Raw genomic sequence first — 19,344 nt, 5'->3', positions numbered from 1 at the left:
CTTGTCTGGATTTACATTTTTTTTTTTATTGCATAAGAAATTGTTTTAGTTTAAATTAAAGAAGTGTCTCGTTTCCTCAGCTCCTGCAGGATGAACTGGCAGAGCGCTCCGTGCAGCTGGAGAAGGTGAAGAGAGCAGGAAGAGATCTGGTCAGCACGGATGAATCTCCGTCCCTCAAAGCTGTCGACATCCTCTGTGCTGCAGGTAAACCTGTTCCCTCTGCTTCCAGTCAAACTTATACCCCCCAAAAACATGTTTAATCCCAGGTTTAAACATGTTTTTTTGAGCAGGGGGAATGTGTTTATTGGCATTTTCAAGGGACTTTGGCTCCCAGTGGCATCAGTGGGAAATAACGGTCCAGGGAATTCCTGCATCATTTCCAGCTCAGAACTGTGACTCTGAGCCGTCAATGTGTCAAAGTCCATGAATGTTTGGAGCAAACCTTACTTTTTTGTGCTGAATCAATTTTATTCCATTATTTGGTCGATCTATTGTTAGAGGAACAGGAGTAAAATACAGAATAGTGACCACTGCTCTTTTTTGCCAGTTCATAACGGTTATAAAATCCTTATTCCTGCACATTTCAGTGCAAAAGTGTGTGTTTTTTGCTCTCACACTTTCTGTCTTGTCTTAATCAGATGGTTTAGAGAAGAGATTTGGATCGCTCTCTGCTTCCGTCTCTGAACGAGCCAAGCAGCTTCAGACGGCTGTGGCTCAGTCTGTCAGTGTGCAGGAGGGCCTGAAGGGTCTGCTCAGCTGGCTGGACCAACTGGTTCTAAAGCCTGGACCGGTGGAGCCCACTGCTCAGGCTGTACAAGACGCCCTCACACAAAACCAGGTCGGACTTTAACCAGAGACAAAAATTATTTTTACTTAACTTTAACCGTGCTCTTTAAAAATTCACCCTTCTCTTCTGTCTTCAGAAACTTCGGCAGGAGCTCCTCTCCAGGCAGGGCAGCGTGGAGGCAACGCGGGACTCTGTTTCCAAACTCCTGCAGAGCTCTGATGCTTCCACAGCCTCAGGCCTCCAGGGCGCGTTAGACGAACTGACTCAGCGCTACGCTGCAGCTCAAACCAGTCAAGCCCAGAGAGAATCCGAGCTCAAAACACTGCTGCCCAGACTGGAGAGCTACGAGCGGCTGGGGACCGACCTCCACGTCTTCACACAGACTCGACTGAAGGCTCTGAGCCCGGTGGGCCAGCCAGACCGCAGCGTGGATGACTACAGGCAAACTATTGAGGTCCGCAGAAGAGCCAGAAGAACTCATATGAAGGTTTTTAAAGCCTCCTGAGCTATATTCTAATTTCTGTTTTATGCATAATTTCTCAGGAGGTGAGGACGGAGCTGGAGCAGGAAGCTGGAACTTTGAAGTCCTTCTGCAGCCTCGGCACCGAGCTCAGCCACGGCGACACCTTCAGTAACACTCACAGCCTCCTGGATAACGTCAGAGGTGTCTCTGACGAGTTCAGCCAGCTGGAGGCAAATGTCAACGACAGGTAATTTTCTTAATCTTATCAATTAGTTTGGGCCACAAAATGTCAAATCTCATAATCCTCACTATTTCACTTCAGTTGACTTTCACACAGGAGCAAAGACACCAGAAAGTATTCACACTTAAGAAGCTGAACATCACAAGACATCACAAGACAATTATGTGCGCCCTAGTCCTGGCTCATTTACAAGTCTTTCAATTAAGTCTTTTGATAGATAGGTTTATTTAAATGTAAAAATAAAAAACCTCAAACCAATGAATGGTTCATTAAAGCAGTTGGCGATTACTAATGGATCAGTTGTTGAAGCCCAGTCCTAAATTTAAGAAGGTGATATTGACATAAAACATAATTTTTTAAGTTTCTAAAATTGAGAAATAGGCTGTTAAAATGAATTCCAAGATTATAATTCCAGTTTCTTTTTCTGTTCACATAAAAAAACACAAGATGGCAGCAGATACAAAGTTTAATATGAGTCTATAAGTCTCAGCCTCAGCCTAATCAATATTTGGTTTGACTTGATGTTAAAATAAAACATTGGTTTTGAAACTGACTTTTTGGAATAAAGTCACAATTAAATTCACAGAAATGAAATCGCAGACCTGAACGCACTGACACTGCCTCTGCAGAACAAGCTGTGCTGCTGGCATTTTCCAAAAATGTCCTTCTAAATCTGACGCCTTCACGGACCAACAGTTGCTATGACGACGCTGCTGGACGGCATATCAGTGAAAAACCAAAGTTATCAGCAGGAGACTGGGATTTTCGATACTGTCAGACCAGATTAGATTGATTGGATTATACTGTTGAAATGAATTAAAAACTCACTCAGCTGTAATCTCAAACATGGGTGTTGCAGGTTATTTTCATACTTACTGTAAATGATGTTTTGGTGTTGAATGATGTTTCATAGCAGCTGGTTTCCAAATACTGTACACTCAGTGTGTGTGTGTATGTGTGTGTGTGTGTAAGTGATGATGAGGCCCGGGAGCTAATTTAAGCAGGACGTGGACGTGGCTCATTGTCCGTCCTATAAATGGCACTCTCTCTGATAACTCTGGGCCTCGAGTCCCGGCGGAGGAGAAAATAGCAGCGTGATGATAATGATAGCGCTTCATGCCAGACAACCTCTCCGAGCTGTTTGGTCTACGGGCGGTCAGCACTTTTCCAGCCGTAGCTTCAGACAGAGATCGCGTATAAAAGAGGCAGAGGTCAAGGCTGTGTTAATGTTGCCTCAGGGCCACGGCGGACCCTGAATACTGGAGTGCTTTGTGCAGTGTGTGTGTAAATATAGTGTGTTCTAGTGTAAACATGGATTTGATGGCTTTAATATGAATGAAAACCTTAATCTCCTTTACACACGCACAGTTTCCAGCTTTTAATGAGTAGGTAGGTAGATAAGGGTATGGTAGTTAGATAGGTGAGGTAGGAAGGTAAGGTTAGGTAGATAGGTTCTGACAATTGGTATTACAGCTAGCTAGATACTTAGCAAAGTAGGTAGCTAGATACTTAGCAAAATAGGTAGCTAGATACTTAGCAAGCTACCTGGATACCTAGCAGGTAGGTAGGGTATGGTAGTTCGATAAGAAGGTAAGGTTAGGTAAGTAAGGTGGTAAGGTAGATAAGGGTAAGGATAGGTAGGTAGGTAATTTCCAACGTGTTCAACATTCACCATTTTGATAACACATTTACATTTCCTTCTCGTCCTATCTCGTCATGTAGGAAAAGGAGTAGATAGAAGTCTAAATGTCTGTGTTCCTACCCCATTCCTGTTACACACAACTCAGTTTAACGACTACTTCATCCCATCACTAAATATTTACACAGCATTTTATACAATGTTGTTGAATTAATCTTTCTGACTTTAAACACTGCCGTTTCCTTCACCCTCCTTGATAAAACTGCTGTTCTTCATCCTTATATTTATTTGGAATGTGTATTTTGTGATATAAGATGACCCTTTGTTTATAAAGAGATTTGTCAGTCACTGTGCACACAGCAGCTGTGGAGCTGAAATGTCGGATATCTGTCATTTCGTCATCTCTGCTTCCTTTACTCAGTCGCTGGTTCTTCATGAATTCTCTTTCTCTTCGACACTTTGTTTTCCTGATTCAGGTTCGCTGCCATCCAGTCCTGCGAGCAACAGCTGCTTCAATTCCGCGGACTCTCCGGCTCCCTCGTCAGGTGGCTTCAGGGAGCACAGGAGCAGCTCCCACCCAAAGAGGCAAACGTCAACACCGATAGTCTGCAGAAAAGAGTCCAGCAGCTCAAGGTTTGTAGAATCTTTATTATCCATACTAAACGTAAAAAGACACAGAACCACCAGTGTTGATTAAAGAGCAAGGAAAACAAATTGGGTGACACTGTGATTTGTTTATACAGGAATTGTTGAACGACTGGGAGTCTCAGGGATCCAGAGTTCAGGACCTGAACAAAACAGGCTCAGAGCTCGAGTCCATCATCATCGACATCACTGCTCCTCAGACCAAAACTGGTAAGAACGAGGACGGAAACATGGCCAAGCAAAACAAAACCTCCCTCTCCGTTCAAATGACACATTTTCCACATGAGAGGGTTTTTTTTTGTGATTTAGGTGAGATTTACAGATGGTGAAGGTGGGAGGGAAATTCAACCTGGGGTTCATAAAACAGTACAACCTGAGAAAGAAAAAACAAATCAAGGAGCAGGGAGGAAAAGGAATGCATTAAATTTGTTTTTATTGTCCATTCGCTCCTGATCACAGACTCCCATACGTCTAAGCTGTGATATTGGATTTAAATAAAGTCATAAAAACTAAGGAGTGCTGGTGTAGTTCCACTACCGTTCTGCCACTAAACCCTTCACGCTGGTCCTCAGAAGAACAATTATGGAGAGTTGTGTTGCCGTCTTTAAGTCCATGACCAGAAAGTATTGCTTTAATCTAACTAGAAGTCAAAGTGTGAGGGAAATATAAGGAATCAGAAGATTAGAAATTCATTTAAATTCAATTTCTGTGGTTGTCCTCCATGTTGTTCTCATATCTGTCATCTGTTTCCGTCACGTCTGTCCAGAGCTTTTGTGTTTTGTCCCACTCAGCTCTTTTAAATTTTTTTTGTAAAGTTGCCGCAGTCTCAGTCAAGTGTGTGTGTCTTTCTCCCAGGTGGCCCTCACATCAATGGCTCGTCAGGTCCCAGCAGTGTCAATGGCATTCACACCTGCAAAGGTTAGCTCCTCCTCCTTCTCCTCCAGTTTCTTCCTCTTCATCTCTCTGTTTTTGTGTGAATACTTAGCGAGTTTAGAGTGTGTGGAACAATCACATCCTTTTTATGTTTATGTTGTATACAGCTGTGTCTCCTGTCAAGTTTCTGTCCATGTAAACCATCTTTTATTTTGCAAATTTGTTCACGTTATGAAGGAACATTTGGATGTTATTCATCTTCTCATACAGGCCGCCCCTAATCGACCTGCTCTCCATAGCTGTAGGCAAATACAAGCTGTAGATCTCATGACCCTATTTCACTTGATTACAGTAGATGTCTTACTGAAATCTACTATCTTGTTTCTCCGCGCCTGCCCCGGCCACTAATCAACATCTTATCTCTCTTGTGGTTCTCTCAGACTTGACGGAGCTCCAGGTCGCCGTGTCTGATGTGAACGGTCGATACGAGATGCTGGGCGGAGACTTGAAAGAGCGACTCGGTCGCCAGCAGGCATCGCTGGAGCTGAGGCAGAAGGCCAGGCAGGGGGCAGACGAGCTCAAGAGCTGGCTGAGCGACAAAGAGCACAGCCTGAAACAGGGACAGACGGCCTCCCCCTCCAAGCCTGAGGTGGTACGTGCCCAGGCCCAACAGAACAAGGTAAAATTCAGTCCAACTTGTGAATAGTGAAGATAATAAAAAAGCGTGTGTTTTCTTAACCTCCAAATCCTCCATGATGTAAAGAAAAGTCTGTTAATTGCTTTGGGGTAGCTTGTGTTTTTCAGGGTAACTCTGGAAATTACTTGAATATTTAACTTTTTTTTTAGTCCATCTGGTTATTTCATTAATTACAAACATTTCAAACACCAATTTCATGGCTCAAATGTTCTCCTTTCCTCCTCAGGCCCTGCTCTCTGAGCTGGCTGAGCATTCCGACAAGGTGGAGGAGCTGAAGAACACGCTGAGGAAGCTCATCGCAGACAACCCCGACTCTCCTGAAGCAGACAGCTGGAGACAACAGCTGCAAGAGATAGGTACCTTGGAAACCAAAAACAAAAACAACATCTTTAAATGAGCACAAATGTCTGAAGGCAAAAAACAACAACAAAAAACTACTGCTATATCTGATGAGAATGATCTTCTTTTAGGCCTGGGAGATTCCGTGCTTTAGGGTCATAGACTTCAGAAAAGCATAGAAAGCTTATTGTGTAAGAGTAATATGGATGGAAAACAACAAGTGATACTAACAAACACCACTGCTGCCTGATGTCAGTGAGTTCATGCTGCCCCGTGTGAACACTTTATACAGGTAACCTGTATAAAAGAAATTCAGAGTAATAATGATGGTGAAAAAGACATTGGTGCCTTTGCACACTTGATATTTTTACCAGCTCTTCATATGAGCCAACAGAGACAGAAATATTTAAAGTGAAATCCAAAATGGAGGTGTTTGCATTTCATCATGTCTTTTCTTAGCCACACACACACACACACACACACACACACACACATGCCCAGAACATGAGTCAAAGAGATAAAAGGAGAAAGAAGAAGTGGGAGTAAAAACAGAGGAAGAAAAAAAGTCTTTTTTATGTGTGTGTGTGTGTGTGTTGTTTCTTTGGTTTTAAATCAAGAACGCTGATTCCTTCACGTTGATGATGTCATGTTAATATCTGATCACTGATCGTTCGACCCTGGACTGTTTTTTTGGTGAAGAAATATGGGTTGAATTAGAAGGAGACTCATCGAGCAGACGGGCTCTGTCAGCAAATATAAAACACGCGGCAACACTAAATGCAGTCACCACATGCTAATAGTATGGTAATAAGTTTCTTATAGGGTAGTGCCGTCTTATTTTTACTGCCGTTTCCAGCTTGATAAAAACAATGTTGTAATAAGGAGACGATATGACAGTAATAATAGGATGAAATGAGAAGGTAATATGTGATACTTTCATATGAAAATACATTCATTATCAGTTTAGAGTGTAAAATTACACTTACTGTACAATTAATAAACAGAACAACAACCTGTTACGTTTACTATAGAAACACGCTTGCTGTATGTTATGGTTACGGTTCATTCCTGCAGACTCCCGCTGGCAGGCGGCCAATCAGACCGCGGCTCAGAGGCAGACGGAGCTCGAGACGTGCGCCGACCGGCTGGGAAGCTTCGCCTCGGCGGCCAATCAACTGGGCCCGTGGCTGAGGGAGAAGGAGCTGATGATGAGCGTGCTTGGACCGCTGAGCATCGACCCCAACATGCTCAACACGCAGAAGCAACAAGTGCAGGTAAGCGGAAAAAGACTGACGACAGAGTCATAATCAATACGACATAGGAAGCATAGTTGTGATAAAAAGCTTTTAAAAATTGTATGCACTGAAATAATAATTGAAGAAAATGAAGAAAAGGGAGGAAACAGCAGATAAGAGTGTACTATAGTTCTCTGACACACTCAGAAAAGGGAGTCTTGTTATAATCTGCAGTTTTACCATTGGATGTTTAGTTTTTCAGGATTTCATCGAAACATTTTCTTTCCTTTCAGTTCATGCTGCGTGAGTTTGAGACCCGCCGGCCTCAGTTCGATGAGCTGACCCAGTCCGCTGAGGGAATCCTCTCCCAGACCTGTGACTCAGCTCAGGACGCTAAGGACCTAGCAGAGGTGCAGACTGAGCTGGGCTCCATCTCACAGCAGTGGGGAGCCCTCACAAACAGACTGAGCCAGAGGTCAAGCCACATCGACCAGGCCCAAGGAACCAGTGAACGCTACCAGGTAAGATTCTAGTCTAGTTAGAAGTTAACACTGTCACTGTGACGAGGAGAATGTTCTGACCTCCTTCCTCTCTCCCTCAGGCGTTGCTGAGGGAACTATCCTCCAGTGTTTCCACTCTGAGCGAGAGGCTGGATGCTCAGGCGTCACTGAGTGCTCAGCCCGAGGCGCTGAAACGTCGCCTGCAGGAAACAGGAGAAATCCGCTCCGAGCTGGAGAGGCGGCGGAGCGAGCTAGCCGAGGCCGAGAGGCTCTGCCAGGAGCTGAGCGCCATCGTAGCCGAACCTTACCTGAAGGAGGAGCTGAGTAAACGACTGGAGAGTGTGAGCGCGCCACTGCGGAGTCTGGAGGAGCGTGCAGGTTTGTGGAACTTTAGTTCATTTCTGGACATTTTCCAGATATTTATGCTCACGTATGATGAATGCAGCAGGAGATTGTCCAGGTCAGACGTGTTCACAGCAGCTAGAGAATGTCAGGAAGTGGGTTGAGCACACAGGAGGCAGGGCACTTACTTATCCTGGGCTTTTCCTCCTGTGTTCTCAAATGAACTTACTTGGATAATATATGGATCTTTGACTAGCGAGCTGGCAGGAAACGTTCTAGAAAATGTCCTGAGCAACTGTTGCAGACATCTGCATTCTTACAGACAGGCCCACGGGACAATTTTAGGAAAATGTCTAGACTGTAGTGGGTGTCTGAAAGCATTGTTCAGGGTTGTTTACATGCAGTGATTGCATTAATACATTATTTTCACTGGAGAGTGATGTTGTTGCGCCAAGATGAAAATATCTCAATCTTTTTCTTTCAACTCATCTCAGCACATCTGTTGATACTCAGCTCCTCAGTATCGATGGATGCGAGAGAAATCCAGTGCTTTGGCTTCTGTCAAACATTTCTGTTTTTGCTTGTTGTAATTGCTGGTGGGGATTATCTATACAGAGATGACTGGCTGTGTTATCGATTTTTTTTTTGGTTTAGTTTAACTTAAATTCCTCTCCAGCTTGAATGGGAATATTGTTTTGATTAAAAGGAAACAAGGCCTTACAAATCCAGAGAAATAAATGCAACTAAAGCTCATCTTTGTGCCTTTTTTTTTCTTTGTTTAAAACAGTTTCCCAGTGTTTACGTTTGTAATTCTCTTTGCTCTTCTCTAGCTGACGGCCTGTCTCAGCTCCAGGCCGCCCTGTCGTCCACACAGCAGTTCCAGCAGATGTTTGACGAGTTGCGTTCTTGGCTCGACAAACAGGCTGATGTCAGAGAATCATCCAGCGACTCCCTGCCCTGTCAGCCAGAGGCCATTCGCTCCCTGCTGGCACAGACGGATGAGCTGCAGCGAGGCATTGCCAGTCAGCGAGGTTCGTACGAGCTGATCCAAGCCGAAGGAGCGTCACTGCTCGCCACTCTCCCCGCGGGAGGAGACGAACGGTCTGCCCTTCAGTCTCACCTGGCCGCCCTGCGACAGGACTGGGAGGCTTTAAACCAGAGACTCTCGGAGCGTGAGAGCAAACTGAAGAACACTCTGAGCAAAGCAGAAACCTACCAGCAGCACAAGGCGGAGCTGAAACCCTGGTTATCAGACTGTGAGCAGAAAGATGGAGAGATCCAACCGACACTGGATGCATCCGCCCTGGATGAAGCCTTGCAGAAGGCCAGAGGTCTTTCACTGGACCTGGAGAGACGACAGCCTCTGCTTGAGTCTTTTAACGCCGCCGCTGATCAGCTGCTGGAGCAGTGCTGCATCGGAGAGGAGGAGGTATGTATAGAATCTAATGTAAAAGACACAAGTCAAGGACATGAATAAAACTATATTCAAGTCATTTAAATTTAAAATGTGTGTAGGTACGAGATGAGAAGGCCCAGCTGAATCGCAGGGTGGATGGACTGGGAGAGAGGCTCCATAACCGCACCACTCAGCTGGAGGAACTTTCCGGCCGCCTGAAGGAGTTTGAAGAAGGCAGACAGGCTGTGGAGAGAAGACTAGAGGCTGCCAAACACCAGATTGAAGTCCAGGAGGCTCTGGGTCCTCAGGTACTGAAACCACAAACTATGAAACCGTGAAAAGTCATCAGTCATTTAAGTGCAGAAGCAATCATGTGTGTTTATCTGCTGTCCAGGGCTGCAGTGCCAAGAGTCTGGAGCGACTCCGGTGTCAGCAGGAGAACCTGAGGTCCCTGCAACCTCAGGTGGTCTATCTCCAAGACCTGGCCCAGGGGCTGGTGCAGGATGCACCTCAGACACCAGGAGGCAGCACTGAGGGCGCAGGGAGGCTTCAGCAGCAGGCCAAGGACACAGAGGAAGAGTTTGATGACGTTACAGGCAAGGTGAGGAGCAGAGTCAAACGTCTTGCTTTTCATTTCACCTCCCAAGTTATCAGATTAGAGCAGACACACTGCCCGTATTTTATGAAATATAATCACGGTTTGTTCAGGGAAATTGACTGAGCGTCATGCTCACAGTTTAAAAGAAAGATTAAAAAGAAGGTAGGAAGGTAGGCCTAAAATATCTCACCAAAACCAGAAACAGAGAGAACAACTCTGTTTAGTTCCACTTTATCCTGTATTTTGTTATTTGAATTCCACAGCTAGAAGCTCTTAAGTTATTATTAAACATTTATTCAAAGGCATATATGTCTATAAAAATGTGTCAGTTGCGCTTATCAAAACTCTTTTCCAATTAGCCGTGTGAAGAAAGTGGGTGCTGACAGCAATAGTCGATTCACAACGGTTAAGATCTAAGGCACAGAGCAAGCTGCTGACCTGAGGTCAGTCATTAAAGCTGCTAATGAGCTTAATTTACGTGACCCATAATATACTGTTTGAAGCCGGTGAGGGATCATCTTCCCATCATGCAGCTGTGGAAAAAAAAACAACAGCACACGAGGATCACGACAGTTATAAATTAACATGAGCTTAAGACAATTTATTCAAACTGAGGTAAAGAGATGTTGTACAACTGGGAGAACTATTTACACTGTGTGTGTGTGTGTGTGTGTGTGTGGATGTTTTCTGGCATAAACACTGACCTTGTCAGGGCCAGTCGTCCTCATGGAGACCAACACCTGGTCCTAATGAGGCACAACCGAAGTTCAGGGCTAAGTTTTGAATTGTGCTTAGGTTAAGTTTAGGGTTAAGGTTAGGGATAACACAAGCTGCAACAATAGCTGCACAAATCTGTGTGTGTACGTCCATAGTTAACTGTGAGGACATGTTTTGATTCAAACCTGTCTTTATGAGGACATTTCTGCTGGTCCTCACAATTTTAAATGGCTTTTTGTGGGTTAATACTTGGTTTATGGTCAAGGTTAGAAGTGGGTTTAGATTATGATCATTAGGGTTAGGTTAAGGGGTTAGAGCAGGGTTTCTGAATCAATCTTTTGATGTTTCCCTGCTCCGACACCTCTGCAGAAGCCCGATAACAACCCATTTATTTGAAGCAGGTGCAAGGAAACATCTAAAACATGCAGGGCAGTGGGTCCCCAGCAACAGGATTGAGAGACCCTGGGTTAGAGAATGCATTATGTCTGTGAGTGTCCTCACTAAGACTGCCGTACATGAATGTGTGTGTGTGTGTGTGTGGTTGCCTGGCAGACGAGTGTCAGTGAGCTGAGAGAGAACAGAACAACTATAGCTCTCAGAAGAGTCTGGCTATTAGAGTCACACTTGTCATATATGGTCATGGTGGAAATTCGACACTCAATCACCGCGTGAAATGTAAACCTAAGAATTCGGCCGCCATACTATTACATCTGGTCTCTGCAACACACCTACGCCAATATTCCATTTAAGGCCACGTCGATCACAGGAGCTCGTGCTGTACGTTAACCCCGCGAGGGACCACACCGCGATGCAATGCCACGTTTTATTTTGAAATACTGACCTAACGCGGTGGTCAGCGCTGCAGGAGTTTGATAACGTCTCCACTGTTTCTGTCTCGCTCGTACTCTCACACAATCTTTTTTTCTACTTGCTGTTGTGTTGCATCATCTTCTGATCTGGTTACACGTATGTTTTTTTTTTCCACCACACAAGCGTCTCTTTGTGTGATTCATTTGTGCTCTATTACACAAGTATCCTCATTTTTTTCATATTTATTTTATAGTTCTGTTTTGATAAAAAGCAGCTGCTGCCCCAGGATCTTACTTTTAGTTTTTTAAGTGTGCATGTGATTCCTGTTTGTGTTGTTTATTGTTGCTTAGAATTATGATTATTTTCTCAATAAATGTATTTGTTGTTCTGTCCTAAAAAAATGGTTTCAGGTTTCCCAAACTTCACAATAACGACTTTTGGCCACACACCAAAGATATTCAAGTTGACAAAAATGAGAGGAATGCACGAGTATTTTTACTTTTTCAACAGTTAAAAAAACATGCCAATCCATTTCTGCCACTAAGTACTTTATCAGATCAAACAAAATGGTCGCCCTTGGGCTGTTTTATACCTAGTTGGTGATGAAAATAGCATAAAATTACAGATCACATTATCGGAAAGATAATCCAGTTTTTAAAAAACAGTAGAAGGCCATTTCTAAAGAGATCAGAAGTCCAAATAAACAGTTACAGAAAAGTAGTCAAGAAACCAGAATTTGCTTGTATTTGTATTAAAAAATAGTTGACAATTAAGAATGTGTCCAGTCAGACACATTGACTGTCCTTCAGATCCATCAATTTCATTTTGTATTCTTCTTCTCACACCCTCCGTTCTCTTCTTCTTCTTCCTCCTCCGTCAGATCGAAGGCTGCTGCTCCTCCCTGGAGTCTCGTCTCCAGGGCGTGGGCGAGGTCCAGTCGCACGTGCGCGACGTCTTCTCGCGCCTCGCCGACCTCGACGACGAGCTGGACTCGCTCAGCCCCGTCGGACGCGACGCCGACTCGCTGGCCTCTCAGGCCGACGCGCTGAGGGGCTTCCTGTCGCGGCTCGCCAACCTGCGGACGGAGCTGGAGGCTCACGGTACCGAGTGCGGCGACATGCTGCGGCGGGAAGGCTCCTCCCCCGACCTCCTGGCCCTCAGGAGGGAGACCGAAGCTCTGAGCCGTCAAGCTGGCAAGGTGAGAGCGGAGAGGAGGATGAGGAAGCTTGTTGTGCAAATGTAGCTTCTGCAGCAAAGACTTAAAAGTCTCTCTTGTGTCATTAATCACATTTACAAATTCCATTGATTGATAGCTGACAAAACACCTGCAGCAGATTCTGAGACTGATTGTCATCTTCTTGTCACTCTTGTGTTTTCCAGCTGAGTGAGCGAGGACAGGCCAGGCTGGACCAGATCGAGGACGCCGCCGGGCGCGTCCAGGAGTTTTACCGGCAGGTGGCGGAGCTGCAAGGCCTGCTGGGTCGAGCCGAAGAGGGGCTGACGGCGCAGGGTGTCGTCGGCACCGAGGTGGAGATGATCAAACAGCAGCTGCAGGAGTTCAAGGTAGGAATCTGGGAATCTTTTGTTTGGCAAGTGTTTACCGCGGGTGTGACGTGTACGTGTTCTCGTTTTGTCAGTGAAGTCTCACAGAAGAAACAGTGAATCACTGTGTTTGTGAGAGAACAGAAGGAAATCTGGTTTGAATCTGATTTTTGCAGCAGATTCCATTAGGTTTGGTTTCAGGGTTGTTTGTCTTGTACGACAGTACATTCTCCACTAGTGTGTGTGTGTGTGTGTGTGTGTGTGTGTGTGATGACAGTTTTAATCCACACTCACTGTTTCAGTAAAAACTATTTGTTAGTTCTGGGTGAAAAGGGTCAAGTTGTTTGTTTTCAGTCTCCTCCTTTTCCATCTGCCATCACACAACAGTTTAAACACAATAACTGAAATTCTTCTGTGCAACATCAGTTTAAATGTGTTTATTGTTTATGTTTGTTCTTATATTTGTTACCACTGACCCTGTCAGGACCAGTAGTCCTCATGGAGACCAAAACCTGGTCCTAATAGCTCTGCAAACCTGTGTGTGTGTGTGTGTTTGTACTTGTATTTGTTACCTTTTTAGGACATTTTCTGGCATAAACATTGACCTTGTCAGGACCTTAAATTGTGGTTAGTTTATGGTTTGTTAATGCTGTGTCCAGAAAAAAAAATAGGTGTGTGTTGGTGTTTGTGTGTGTGTGTGTGCGTGAGGAAGAGACACACAGAGATGAATAGTGACATTCAATATTAGACATAGATTAATAGAGTCTTCGAAGAGATCTCAGTCCATCTTTTCCTTTTACTCTTCCCTCATGGGAGCATGAGGTCAGTGTGTGTGTGGGAGAGATAGAGAGAGATAGAGAGAGATTGAGAGAAAGAAGCAGCGATTAGCTGAGTCACATCTATTTGAAATACCCAACACGTTGCTGAGTCACACTGCTTTTGGCTTTTCTTTCCTTAACATTTCCCTCACGCACACACACACACACACACACCCACACCACACTCTTCCCTCACCACAATCTCCAACCAATTCAAACTTGTTAGCCTTGTCATTGCGGTGATGGACAATCGTCTAAATTCAATAGCAGAGAAAATTACACATCTCTGTTTCTCTGGTGCGGTCAGCAGTGCTTGGTTTTTTTGTAAAAGCCTGGGAAATGTCTAAACTGTTGTTGATGTTGTTGTTTGAATTACCTCAAGCATTTGCCAAACGATTGTAAAGTACGAGATGTAAGAAAGCTTCAGTGGTCGGTCTGGTTTTTTTATTAAAGATTAAAAGTATTTTAGGAGAATGCAGGAAGTCCTGTGTTGTTGTGCAGAACAACACGGTTAGTTTGAGATGTTTATTGATTCATTTACTTTTTTCAGCCAACAATTCACAACACAGTTTTTTTTTTGTCTAACAAATATAAATCAGTCAGTGAAAACAAAGATTCTTGGAAGCAGAAGTAAACATTTTTTTGTTCTGAATTCATCCGCTGGTCTTGTTTGATTAAAGAAAAACGTAACGACTGGTGAATAAATACTGGAAGAAGAGACGACGTCTGTTTGTAGGCAAAGGTCTGAAAATCCAACATTAATTAGTTCATTAAAAAGTCCTTTGAGAAATTTGAGTCATAGAAATAAGACGGCAAACTATCACGACCCAAATGTGCGTCATGTCGTGACTACTTCACAGACTTGTTAATATCGTTTTAAATGAGTAAAGAATAATTCCACACAACATAAATTCCACATCTGTGTGAATAACTTCTCTATTACATATGGATTATTTATGGATATAAACCATAGCTTTTTTTTATTTACTTATTTAATTAAATATTCAACTTGACAGTGTGGAGTTGATTAACGTTGACCTAAAGAATCTTCTCTCCTGACTCATCCTTTGTGTTTAATGGCCACAGAAGACAGAAAACTCCCGTCATTAAAGAGCACATTTTCTCGCTATGATGTCACGTCCTGTCCGCTTAATAAAAAAAAAAACGGTGTCGGCATTATGTGACACTTTTCTTTCATCTAAGCGTGCGCTTCCTCCGTGGACAGTAATTGACGATTCATGAGATGAGATACCACTAATCACTTCCATGTGTTTGGGAAAAATCGAGCAGGAATTCTGCTCGTCCCACAGAGCGGAGGATTTCTGCCCTCTTTATTTACGAGACACTTCATCTCTTTTAATTTGATTATTTGTTGAACATATATCTCTCTCTTGTTCTACTAAACCCCCTTGTTTTCCCTCTTCTTCAGTTTCTTCTGTCTCTCTGTCTGTCCCTCTGTCCTCTGCCCCTCATAGGTTTCTTAATGAGAGCGTGTTGAGTTTTAAGGCAGCGGAGGGTGACACACAGAGCAGATAATGAGGAAGAGATTCAGAGAGGGACGACACTAGGAAAATTAAACCAGATTGGACAAAGAGTGTTCTTCTTAAAGTCTATTCGTTTTCACAATAAACACTGAAAGAACATGGAACACAGTGTCAGCTGACAAACATCCTGCTAAGATCCACTCGGGTTCTTGTGATTGGTTTTATCATTGGTTCCAGTTTTTCCATCTGTTTTCACTTATCGATTGTTGTATTCTTGTGAATCTCTTTCATAGTGTCCACATGTATGTAATAAAGACAACATTGATAACGTTTTATTAATAATATTAATATCAATCTTCTCTCTGTATATATAGATGGGAACAAAAGGTGTGAAGGACTTTGGCCTCTTTCTTTAAGAAAACACTCTCACGTTTGTCTCCGCCCTTTTCTTTTTTACCGTCTCTCGCTGTAACTGATCCAACTGGGCTCATTTCAAACCTAAACATGTCTGTCTGGCTCCAAAACAGACCCGACCCCCTCCGCTCCATCCCCTCCCCCCACCAGACCCCATTTCCAATCCAGAGGGATGATGTCATACTGATGCTTAGAAAGACGAGGGGCTCGGTGTGTGTGTATGTGTGTGTAGTGGGGTGAGGTCAGATTATTGTTAAAGTGATCTCACTCAGAAAGAGGCAGAGAAATCACCGTTTTCTCTCTCTTTTATGTCAAACATTAACACACATGTTCCTCGATCATCAGCTAACATTTACAAGTTTACTTCATCGTGTTTTTACTCCATTGATCAGAAACTTTTTAAATCCAATTCAAATGTTAAATTGACCAGCTTAGTGTGAAGCCGATCATGCTGTGGCTTTGTGGACCTTTAGCAGCGATAAGGAGGTAATCTCAGTCCTCGCAGAATAAGATACGATACGAACGGACATTTTGAAGTAAAACTCGTGCTGTAAACCTCAATTAGCTTCAGTTATTCTCTGTCTGTCTTTGTCTTTCTATTCCGACTCTTGGTATTTATCATGTACATGTTTGTACATGGTCTGTCTGTCTGTCTGTATGTATGTGCTACTGTGGAATCTGTGTTTGTATTTAGGTTTGGTGTGTGTGTGTGTGTGTGTGTGTATCAGAGGATGCTTCTAATTCCTGTCTTTTTCGGGGTGCAACCAGAATCTCAGCTGTCTGCTCTCTCACCACACAGGCACACACTCACACACACACATATTAGGGTGTGGCATCAACATCCCCTCTGCATGTTGCGATGTCTCTAAGCAGCTGACATAGTCTCTGGGTGGACTGAAACACACACACATACATGCTCAGTGGTGTAGCTGCAGATGGACATTCCTGTGAAGGGCTGGTTAGTGTGTGTGTGTGTGTGTGTGTGACAGCAGAGCAGGCGCGTGTGTGTCTTTTGGCGTTTTTGAAAATCCTAAATCACGACTGTAGGACTTTGTAGGTCTCTGTCCCCAACACATTCTTAAATCACTACACTGGCCACTTCCTGTCCACTACAGAACCGAATAAAGTATCTGATCCTGTCGTCACATTCAGAGTCTTAGACTGTCAGGCATTTCCTCATGCCATAGAGTTACTGCAGCCTTAAATCACCAGCAGGACTTTAACGTCCTCTGATCAGGGCGAGACGTTCACCGCTGCAGGCTCGAGACGGAAGGAGGATTGAAATCCTCTTTCTTTGGACACTATTGATATTGTTCAACTTTGTCTCATCTTGTCCTTAAAGGCAGCAGCATTTTGGCACATTTGTTCTTAAAAAGTTCTTCATTATTCACATGATATTAACACAATGAATATTACACAGAAACATCTCACTGAGTTATTTCCCCCCCCACCTTAATTTATGTTTTTAAGGTGTAGCAGTGTGGAAGCAGGTGCTTAGAACACATCTTGACAACACCGTTTTCCAATAAAAGCGCAGTAGTGTGGACGTCTCCTTCCCAACATTCCTCTCATTCTGCTCTCTTATTTCATCTTCCTCTCTCCACCCCATCACGCTGCAGTCTTCTCCTCCTCAGAGTCTGCCTGTAATCCCGTGACTCACCGACCTTCCCAAAACACCCGACTGTGTCAGCAACTATTTAATGATGGGTGTAGTAATTCGAGCCAAACTGGGACACCAGCTCACTGCCGTGGGACGGGGACACCTGGGACTAATTTTCACCGATAATGCCGCGCACACATCGGAATAGTGGGTGTTGGTAATTAGCCGTCGGTTCTCCAGAACACAGAGATGTTTGACCCCCACAGTGTGACCGTTACTTACGCTGCTCCGACGCTTGTAAGAAATGACATTTTCCCCATGTGTTAAAAAACAAACCCTGTGAAATTTATTGCATGTGCTCTTTCGTGCTCATATATATATATGTATATATATTTATTTTTTACTGTGGCTGAGTCAGAGCGTTCCACAGCAGCGTTTCTGTTCATGTCTGGAAATATTAAATCAGCGGCGTTGTCCAAGACGTCTGAGTAAAACTGCACATTTACCCCCTTAAAAAGTCTTGAGTGAAAAAAGGTCTGCCGCTCATTTCACGAGTCTAAGAACTCATCAGTGTTCTTTACGTTCATTTTCCTTTCCATTTATCACACTAAACATTTGCCGTCAGCGCGTGTTCTGTGAGGGGAGAGCGGCCCACGTGGCAAAAGCAATACAATATAACCCTTGTGTCAACAAATATGGTCAATAACTCGTGTTTTGCAAATACTAGTGTAATAAACGCGGTGGACTAATGAGAAACTTCTCTTTCATCACTCTCTTTGAAAAAGGAATCCATGGTGATGCATACAAATGGAAAAGTTTTTCTAATTTTACAAAAGGAATAAACATATCAAAAACAGCAGCAATAAAAATGAGACAAAGTTCTTAAAAATATGGACTTTCTTTCACAAAAATAGCTTATTAGCTCGACAGTTTGCTAATGCGATGGAGGAATAAATAAAACCTCGGCCTGTGTGACAGTAACTGTTATAAAAGCAAGAATTTGGTTGTTTGTAATGGAATTTAAAAACTGTGAAATAACCTTTTTAAATATGTATATATTCATATTAATTTAACACAACTGCAAATGTGATGTGCTGGAAAATCATTAAAAATTACATGAAAAGTGCTTGAATTTGTCATTGGAAAAGGCGAGCCAAGCATAGGACAGATGCAAAATCTTTTAAAGGATAAATAAGAAAAGAATCAATATGTTGGCAAAATATGCAATGAATAAGATTGAAAGATTTCAATGTGTTTATTTTGGATATCGATTCATTTCTCTGCGTTACAAGACTTTTTATTGTTAAGAATTAGCTCGTCAAAGCTCTCGCCGTCTCACAGGAAACTTATTCTTTCATTCAGCTGCAACTCTGAAACATTTTATCACATACTTAATAAGTAAAATAGCCAATCTAATATGTTGGCACATCATTAAACAGAGCTAAAAGAAACTGGCTCCTGCTGCAGGCGGTGTATGAATAATTAACGCCACATGATTTAATGACAAAATGTTTGAGATTTAAAGGGGCAGTGTGTAAAAAAAATATCTGATGGTGAGACTGTGTTGTGTTTCTCACATGCATCAGGAAATGACTGTGGCCTTTCTTCCTCCTCCTTCTTCTTTGTTGGTTTAGCCGTTGTTATAGCAATACTAGTCAGTAATAACCTTTACACGGTATTAGTACCATGACCACAAATACAAATTTAACCGTGTTTGTACAGTGAGGTTGCTCTGAGTCTCTGAGCTATAAATCCGTTATTATTATCGTGATCGTAGAGCTACAAAATCTAAAGACTTTATTTTCCAGTTTTTACACCTGTGCTAACACACATGTGAGGTAATGTTTTCAATTTCTATCAATAAACCCTCCAACATGTCTCAGATGACAAAGAAATGAAATCACTGCTGGAACATGAAAGTCTGCGTCCTTTCTGGTCAAATAGTTCCTAATGAGTTTCAGCAGGACTGATGTTACAGTTTATAATTCAGACTTTGGTGGTGTGTGTCCGTGTGTCCGTGTGTCCGTGTGTGTGTGTGTGTGCGTGTGTGCGTGCGCGTGCAGTCAGGAGAGTTCAGTGTGTCAGAACCCAGTAACCCTCCCATGACTCTGCTGCTAATCCAAGTCAAACAGTACGACGTCACCTGGACACCAGCGCTGCTTACAGTCACACTGGCTTTTCCCGGACTACTGCACATCCTCGTC

The 19,344-nt window shown here is 43.3% G+C and overlaps 1 protein-coding gene across 18 annotated transcripts in view; it reads left to right on the top strand.

Moving 5' to 3' along the window:
• Positions 1 to 19,344, top strand: part of macf1a (microtubule actin crosslinking factor 1a) — a 200,950-nt gene that overhangs the window by 127,682 nt on the left and 53,924 nt on the right. For all 18 annotated transcript variants that reach the window (XM_044052296.1, XM_044052300.1, XM_044052307.1 and 15 more), the window contains 17 exons: positions 81 to 204; positions 639 to 838; positions 924 to 1,241; positions 1,331 to 1,497; positions 3,607 to 3,763; positions 3,874 to 3,985; positions 4,631 to 4,693; positions 5,089 to 5,327; positions 5,572 to 5,701; positions 6,759 to 6,958; positions 7,213 to 7,440; positions 7,521 to 7,797; positions 8,592 to 9,190; positions 9,277 to 9,465; positions 9,552 to 9,758; positions 12,163 to 12,480; positions 12,663 to 12,845. In XM_044052296.1, the coding sequence (XP_043908231.1) occupies positions 81 to 204; positions 639 to 838; positions 924 to 1,241; positions 1,331 to 1,497; positions 3,607 to 3,763; positions 3,874 to 3,985; positions 4,631 to 4,693; positions 5,089 to 5,327; positions 5,572 to 5,701; positions 6,759 to 6,958; positions 7,213 to 7,440; positions 7,521 to 7,797; positions 8,592 to 9,190; positions 9,277 to 9,465; positions 9,552 to 9,758; positions 12,163 to 12,480; positions 12,663 to 12,845 (3,711 nt within the window). The remainder of the gene's footprint in view (positions 1 to 80; positions 205 to 638; positions 839 to 923; positions 1,242 to 1,330; positions 1,498 to 3,606; positions 3,764 to 3,873; positions 3,986 to 4,630; positions 4,694 to 5,088; positions 5,328 to 5,571; positions 5,702 to 6,758; positions 6,959 to 7,212; positions 7,441 to 7,520; positions 7,798 to 8,591; positions 9,191 to 9,276; positions 9,466 to 9,551; positions 9,759 to 12,162; positions 12,481 to 12,662; positions 12,846 to 19,344) is intronic.

This window comes from Solea senegalensis, linkage group LG20 (genome assembly GCF_019176455.1).
Source record: "Solea senegalensis isolate Sse05_10M linkage group LG20, IFAPA_SoseM_1, whole genome shotgun sequence".
Taxonomy (NCBI): domain Eukaryota; kingdom Metazoa; phylum Chordata; class Actinopteri; order Pleuronectiformes; family Soleidae; genus Solea; species Solea senegalensis.
This window is presented reverse-complemented; position numbering and strand designations above follow the sequence as displayed.